This window comes from Muntiacus reevesi, chromosome 18 (assembly GCF_963930625.1).
Source record: "Muntiacus reevesi chromosome 18, mMunRee1.1, whole genome shotgun sequence".
NCBI lineage: Eukaryota > Metazoa > Chordata > Mammalia > Artiodactyla > Cervidae > Muntiacus > Muntiacus reevesi.
Window position 1 is genome coordinate 45,992,144 of NC_089266.1, and position 8,082 is coordinate 46,000,225.

Sequence of the window (8,082 nt, forward strand, 5' to 3'; positions counted from 1 at the left end):
TTCCAACCTGTTTCCCTCCTCTCCACCCCCTGGCCCCAGCCCCTCGATGTCAATCAACTTTGCACCTTGAAATCCCTGTGAAGTCCAAGAGGCATGGGGGGAGGGGGGGGACAGAAGTTAAAGATTCTAGAATTTAAATATATAAAGTGCGACAACATAGCTTATTAGAACCCAGCAGGCCCTTTGGCGTGACCTGGTGAAGACGGGGCAGAAGGACTGGTGTGAAGTTAGACGTTGGGAGGGAAGTGAAGCCACGTGGTGTCTTGAGTCCAGGGTGAGAAGGGATCAGCTCATGTTTCCTTTCACTGGCAGAGATTTATCTTCTTTAAGTAAGCCTGAACCCATGATTCTTTTTGCAAGACACAAGCCTCTAGGCCTCCAGTCAGCTTCAGTCTGTGGGCAGAGAATAGAAGAGGGACTGAGTCACCTGAGTCACCCCTGGGGGCCACACGCAAGCCCCATGACCCCCACATTGCTCCTGGGTGCCCCTGAGGTGTTCTGTAAAATGAAGTGTATGTAAGATCTATGATTTGTACACTGGGGGGAACACCCAAGCTTCAGCGGGGTTGGTGGTTGCGGGGGGAGGATTGGTAGTTCTTAAAATTGCATTTGCTGGACCCTTTGGTGAATTCAGTGTATCAGGGAAGAGCAAAGGCTGTAGACAACCTGTTAGCCTGGAAACAAATCCTCTCCTAGAATATCTCTGAGAGTTCACCTGCTCCATCTTTTCATGCGTCTGTATCCTTTTGCGATCCCCCAGTCATTGCTTTCGGTGTGTGTATGTGTGTTTCTTTTCTGATCTGGCCACCTCCCACACTTGGCTGTTGTCCAAAAACCATAGATTAGTTCTGCCTTTAGTTATCTGCATTACCTTAGACAAATTTCTCTAATTCCCTGAACCTCAGTTTTCATGATGATGAAAATGCGTGCCCCAGGATAGTTAGCTGACTGAGATGACACACATGAAAGTGTCTCATGTCTCACAGACACCGCGTGTCAAGGGTAAGATACCTCCTTGGAGCTTTGCAAGGACCCTGTGATGCAGCTATTGTGGTTATGCCACTTCACAGGTCAGGAGTGCCGAGAGCTACTCAGATAATCAGGTTCAGAAAAGTTGCCTGCCCGGAGTCACCCAAGGTTATAGGTTGGCAAATCCAGAGACAGGAACTAATTGAGACCCCCCTCACTCATACCATCACACAGTAGTGCCTGGAGCTTTTAAACTCTGGGCATAAAATATTAAAATATAATACATGGCACCTTGGAGCTTTAAGAAACCCATGTCACTGCGGGAGCACAGGTGCTCTCCCTGGCGTCCACTCTTGGTTCTGCACCAAAGGTTTTGGCAGGCTCAAAGGCTTGGTTAAAAAACAAAAAAAAAAACCCTTAATCTAGTGGAGCATCGCCATCTAGCGTCTGCTATTCTAATCCCAGGTGGACCGGTTTCTGTTCTCTGGAGAAGCGAGTTAGGGATGGAAGACGATACATCACTTACATCAGACGGTTTTTGTAGGAGCAGGTGGAGCTGATGTTCTTGTAACACTGGATTCTCTTCAAAGAAATCTTTCTCTTCACTGTTATGAAACAGCAATTGGAGGATGACACGTGCACTAAAAGAAAAGCACAAGAATGGGTCGCATTCATTTCTCAGCCCGGACTGAGTTCCTCTCATCCAGGATGGAGGGGGGGAAAACGCTTCCAGGACAGGCTCAGGCTTTGGGGCCACATCCAAAGGACCCCAGTGTCTCATCAGCCACCTCGTTCAGTATTCACGCAGAGTCAGGACACTGGGGTTCAGTGGGTTCAGTGGGGTTCAGAGTCAGGACACTGGGTTTTGTCCCAGGCCCCGACAAAACAGCTGTGTGGCTTTGGTCAAAATGGAGACTTCCCTCTGAACTCCAGACCTCCCAACTGTAAAACGAGACTTTTTAGACTGATTTCTAAAGGCTCTTCTAGCTGTGACATCCCACCTGCTAGTGCATGGTTCTGCTCCCACATTTGGGTTCGAGGGCCCTGGGGCCCTGGTGAGTCTGATTCAACTGCAGTCCGCTATTTGGGGTGGGATTAGAGACTGTTTTAGGAGCTTAAACTCGAAGAAGTGATCAGGAAAGAGCTTCCGGGAAGCAACAAGCTTCCTCCCACCCCCAACCACTCCAGAAGGCCCTCTACCCTATTCACAGCTCTGACCCCCAAGTTCCACTCTGGAGGTTTGCAACCCCACCCCACAACCCACCCTCAAAAGACTTGCATTTCAGACCTCCTAGTTTAACTGCTTGCAAAGCCCGTTTCACATGTCTGTCGTTTGGTCAGTATTCTCTTACCAGCTTTAGAGGGTAGGCATAATCAAATTCCAATTTACTGATGGCAAAACCAGAGTTTGGGAGGTCAAGTGACTTGCCCAAGGTTAGCCAATCTGTCCTGACCTCAGATTCTACCTGGTGGAGGCAAGACCCCTGTCAGTTCCTCCTCTGGACCTCAGGCCTCCAGCTTGGCCTAAATGACCTCACCACTTCCATCCATCAATCTGCAGGGTCTAGACGAAGCAGACCTCCTTTGACTGAAGCGGGTTGCTCAGTGTTCAGTGTGGACTCCAGATTCACGTTTCTCTTGCTGGCCCCTTGCCCCCATCCAAGGCCTCCCTTCCTCCTCTTCAGGTAGAATTCTTCCCGAAGGAGTGGAGATGGAGGCAGGGAGCTCAAGGTGATCCTGTTTCCCCCACCCTGCAACCCCAGAGTGCCCGCCTGAGTCTCCGCCCTCCCCAAAGAGAAGCAGTGACTCCAGCCAAACTCACTGCTCTTGGCGTCCGCATCCTGTAACCACATCCCGGCCAGCAGCAGGCACACCAGTGCGGCAATGATGAGCCTCATCTCGGGTTGTCTGGCTCAGACCTCCCTGCAAGGGTCTCAGTAAGTCTGGTGAAGTGAAGAGTTCTCCTCTGGTCTATCCTGCAGGGCCCAGGGCTTTTATCAGAAGACCTGGGTGGGGTTTTCCAAGCCTGGGTGCAGAGGAGGGGAAGTCACAGTTACTCATGTCCAGTGACCACGTGGAAAACTCCTTTCTCCAACTCTCCTGGGGGGTGTGAGAGGTGTAGGAAAAGTTCCCCAAGCGCAGGTGCAGATAAGGATCTTGAGAGGCCGAGTAGAAGCTGTCCCAGCTGAGTAGGGCACAGAGAAAACTGAATGAGAGGAAGTGGCCTGTCTGTGCCTCCTCTGACCTCATGTCTTTCCATCTAGCAATGGAGTCACTGTCCCAGGAGCATGGTGGAGCAGAAGAGCTCTGCAGCAGCACGGAGGAGACACACCTGGGTTTAAATCCCACATCTGCAAATCAGCGGATGCATAAACTCACCTTAGTCACATCTCTCATGCAAAATGGGGAGAGTAACTCAAGTCTCACAGGTGTGAGGGGAGCATTAAATAAGATCTGCTAGGACTTCACTGGTGGTCCAGTGGCTAACACTCTGTGCTCCCAATTCCAGGGGCATAGGTTTGATCCCTGATCAGGGAATTTGACCCTGCATACCACCACTAAGAGTTTGCATGCCTCAATGAAAATTAAAGATGCCCCGTGCTGCAACTAAGACCCAGCAAAGCCAAATAAGTACTAATAAGTAATTTTAAAAAAATAAGTAAATTTAAAAAATAAGATCTGCTATGTCAAGGGCCTGGCCCAGATAGCTGCAAATTCTATTTTCCCATCTCAACACTTTTCAACAGTCTGCCCTGTTCTCGGTCCTTGGTTAGCCTCAGGGAAGACAGCTACCAAGAAAATGCAAGTCATTGCCCTTTCACTCACAGATAAATAAGGAAAAGCCAGTTGGTGCAAGGACAGTAGGGGATGTGCCATGTGGAGGGCACAGGGGAGGTCTGGGAACTGCCCACAGGGGAGAGGCCTCCCAGAGGAATGTTCTTCAAGCAAAGTCTCCAGCAGGAAGGCTGTGAAGTGGAAAGGGGCCTGTCCATAGAGGAAGGAGCTTGTGTAAAGACAGCTAGGCATGAAGGACGGTGAGGAAATGGCAAGAGAGACATGTGACTGCCCAGTGACCCAGGGGCCAGGTCCTGAAGACTTGGTGTGCAGTGCAGAGGCATGGAATAAGTAGCACATGGTAGGTGCTCAAGAGCGGTAGCTGGGCCATATCTGTGTATTAAAATCACAAGGTTGATGAAAAGGAACACATCTGAGTCAGTCCTAATGAGGTGGATGAACCTAGAAACTATTATTCAGAGTGAAGTAAGTCAGAAAGGGAAAAGCAAATATTATATACTGACACATACATATGGAATCTAGAAAGATGGTACCAATGAGCAGAAGAGCTGGAGACACAGAGCAGCACTGGAGACACAGACATAGAGAATAGACTTGTGGACACAGGGTGGGGTCGGGGGAGGAAGGGGAGCGTGGAATGTACAGAGAATAACGTGAAAACATACATCACCATCTGTAAAACAGATAGCCTGTGGGAATTTGCTGTCTGACTCAGGGAACTGAAACCAGGGCTCTGTAACAACCTAGAGGGGTGGGCTGGGGAGGGAGGGGGGAGGGAGGGTCAAAAGCGAGGGGACATGGGTAAAACTATGGCTGATTCATGTCGATGTTTGGTAGAAACCAACACAAGACTGTAAAGCAATCATACTTCAATTACTTCAAATAGATAAATTTTTAAAAAGTCACAAGGCTGGGACTTCCCTGGTGGTCCAGTGGTTAAGAAGATCAGGGTTCGATCCTTGATCAGAGAACTAAGATCCCCCATGCTGTGGAGCAGCTGAGTCTATACCACAACTAGAGAGTCCATAGGCCACAATGAAGATCCTGGGTGTTGCAGCTAAGACCCGTTACTGTCAAATTAATGAATTAATTAATTATTCAAAAAATCACGATGCCAACTTGAGAGGTTCCCATGGTCAGTGGGCTGAAGTGCAAACTGCTGACCTGGCCATTTGTAACTCAGGTCATGTCTCCATGGATTCCTATAGTTACAGTATTTGTAATTCTCTGCGGATGTCACATACTTTCTTATCTCCAGGATTTGCTGGTACTGTAAGCTCCACCCACAGGGCCCTCCTCATTGTCTCCCTCTGAATTTTCTACCCATTGTAAACACCAGTGTCTCTGTCCAGCCCCTTCTGCCATCCCCAGCAGAGAGTCCTTCAGCCCCCTTTGAAGCCCGTCTGTGCCTGGCTCTTCCACATGAAGGTCTTATATCCTCACAAGCCCTCCGTTCCATGTATTCCTCACCCTAACACCTGGGTGGGAGTCCTGCCATGTCAGAGATGAAATTCCCATTGACGACCACCTGCAGCAGTGGCTTGAAAAGTGTCCTGGGAGAGGGGAAAAAAAAAATGCAAAAATACCTTCGCTTCATTTCAGAAGCAGCATCAAAACAAATGTGCCTGTACACGTTGCAGGGTGGGAATGGGAAGCTCAAGGTAATTCAGGCACCAGCAGATAAGAATTCAGTAGGGCCTCTTCCCATTACTGATGGGAGGAAATGAGTCTCCGAAGGAAGAAACTGACTTTGCCAAGGTTATACTGAGACCTCACTGCACAGATGGAATGGTGGACCCTGGGGTGTCTGGCCACCTGACTGCCACACGCAGCCATCCCTGAGAACACACTGTCATGAAGGACTGCCACTAATGGTTGCCTTGCTCCACGAGTTCTTTCATTGACCAGCTGCTTCCTGCTACCCAAAAAGCACTTAAAGCAGTTGAAATCTCGAAGACACTGTAGTCACTCTCCTATTCCTTTTTCCCTCACAGACTGATCCTTTTTTATTCCTTGACTGTCACTTTAGTGGGTCTCAAAGAGGGAGGAGATAAAGGGATGTGGTCAGTTGGCCAAAGGTAACCACAGACCCTTTAGACTCACTTGGGACCCAGTGAGGAGCCAGGTGGCCACCCAGGAAATTTTTCAGTCTCCCCTCCTTCTGGGTTTGCTGCCCAGCCCACTCGACACGAGGACGGGGCTGCCCCTCCTGCAGTTCACTTCCCCTCCTCCCCCTCATTGTGGCCACCGCAAACCCAGAACAGAAAAAGAGAAGACAGAAAGACTTAGTCATGCCTCCCCCCTTCCCAGCTCCCGCAGCATCAAGAGGTACCGGCCGGAGGCTCCTACCACACGGAAATCTAGCATCCCACACGGTATGTCCCCCACCCCAACGCCATCTCTTCTTGCCCAGGCCTGGCGCAAAGCACAGGCCAAGTAATAACTCAATAAAAAATTCACGGCCTTGAATGAGATGGGTCAGAACTGCATAGATGATGGAGAGATAAGAAATGGTCTGCACCATCAACTCTGAACCAGTTTCTCACGGGAACGACCCTTTCCTTAGTTAGAAGTTTAAAAACTAACGTGTGCCTATAGAAAGGTTTTCTTATTAGTCATCTTGGGTGAGATGGGGACCAATTTACTGAGGATGGTTAGAGGTCAGACAGAGCTCAACAGGTGTGAGGTCATCTTAAGATCACCTCCTCCCCAGGTTCTTGTCTAAACCCTGCTGGCCTGGGGGCACTGGAGCCTGGCCCTGCCCGCCACCCTTCCAGTTACATTCCAGACTGATTCTTCAGACCTGGATGTAGAAACCAATGGTGGGAGGTGTTATTTGCCTGACATCACACAACTGCGGCAATCCTGGCCTCCCATTTTCCATCTCTGGAGTCAAGTTTTCTGAGTTCTCTCATTTAGGGAGGGAGTGTGTTTGGCCTCAGAAGCAAGTGGGTCAGATTTCAGCCCCACTCGTTTTTAGCTGTGTGACTTTGGGTAAGTAACTTAATGCTTCTGAGCCTCAATTCCTTCCTTCTTCAAATCCACTGCCTAAAGGATCTGATAAAACTCTCCATTGTTTTCAAAATAAACTCCCCAACCATAACCTAACTTCCGGCTCTTTAAAGGATTCAGTGAGATGGCTCACCTTATTTTGGAACACAGGAGGAAGAAAGGAAGGGAAAGAGAAAACTAACAAGAGCAGGAAGGAGGACAGAGGAAAAGAAAGTTGGATCATCCAAAATCACTGCGGAGGCTTAGAGAATGAACTTATGATTGCCTGGGGTGAAGGGTGGGGAGAAGGGATAGTTATGGAGTTTGGGGTGGTCCTGTACACATTGATCTATTTAAAATGGATAATCAACAAGGACCCACTGTAGAGCAAGTGAAATTCTGCTCAATGTTATGTGGCAGCCTGGACGGGAGGGGAGTTTGGGGGAGATGGATACATGTATGTGTAGGGACAAGCCCCTTTGCTGTCCACCGGAAACCATCACAACATTGTTAATTGGCTATATTCCAATACAAAGTCAAAAGTTTAAAGTTAAAAAAAAAAGACCGCCATGGAATACCTAACACATGCCAGGTCCTGGGGACACAGCAGGCATGAGACGGATATCAGGCCTGCCCCGTGGGGCTCGTAGCTCACTGCAGGAGGCACGCACTGGGAGCTGAGGTCAGTGCTTGAGAATAGACCTCTTTTCCTGTGAGCTGCAGAGTCCGGGGAAGTGCTTACCCCGGGGCCTGACGCATTGTAGAGGCTCAATAAAGCCGCACGCCCTCCCTCTTTGTCCCTCAATGCTGGACCATCTGGGGCTCCATTATAGGACCCAGGCAGTGACATCACGTCCCCACCCGGGACCTGCATCCTGGCTTCTTTCTAATCCTGGGTTGCTGGACGCCCAGGAACTCAGCGTCCCCTCCAGGGGCAGTGTCCCCACGTCTGCACCTGGCTACTTCCCGTAAGCACAGCCCCCAGCACCTAAAACCCTTGAACTGAACATGATTTCTTGTGCTCTCCAGCATCCCTTACCCTCCGCCTGGGTTCCCTTGTCCCCCATCATCTCTCTAACATTCAGCATGTTTGTGATTTTAAGGAGGCCCGTGTTACCCAGCTCTCAGTGACAAAGCGAGAGAGGCATCAAGTGTCTCTTGTAGCAGCCGCGACCCGGGGATGCCCAAAGAACGTCACAGCAGAGAAGGTCACTAGGTTTGTTGTTTTTAACTTTTTATTCTATATTGGAGTAGCTAATTAACCATGCTGTGATAATTTCAGTTGGACAGCAAAGGTACCTGTCCCGTTTGACAGCAACCTTACAT

At 49.5% G+C, this 8,082-nt stretch overlaps 1 protein-coding gene across 1 annotated transcript; it reads right to left on the reverse strand.

Annotated features, from left to right (window-relative positions):
* Window positions 1-252: 252 nt before the first annotated feature.
* Window positions 253-2,925, reverse strand: CCL1 (C-C motif chemokine ligand 1). Its single transcript, XM_065910839.1, has 3 exons — window positions 2,792-2,925; window positions 1,496-1,610; window positions 253-393 (listed from the first exon to the last, which is right to left on the reverse strand). Exons 1-3 carry the CDS (start codon window positions 2,865-2,867, stop codon window positions 303-305), a joined length of 282 nt encoding a protein of 93 aa, XP_065766911.1. The 5' UTR covers window positions 2,868-2,925; the 3' UTR covers window positions 253-302.
* Between the last annotated feature and the right edge of the window lie 5,157 nt (window positions 2,926-8,082).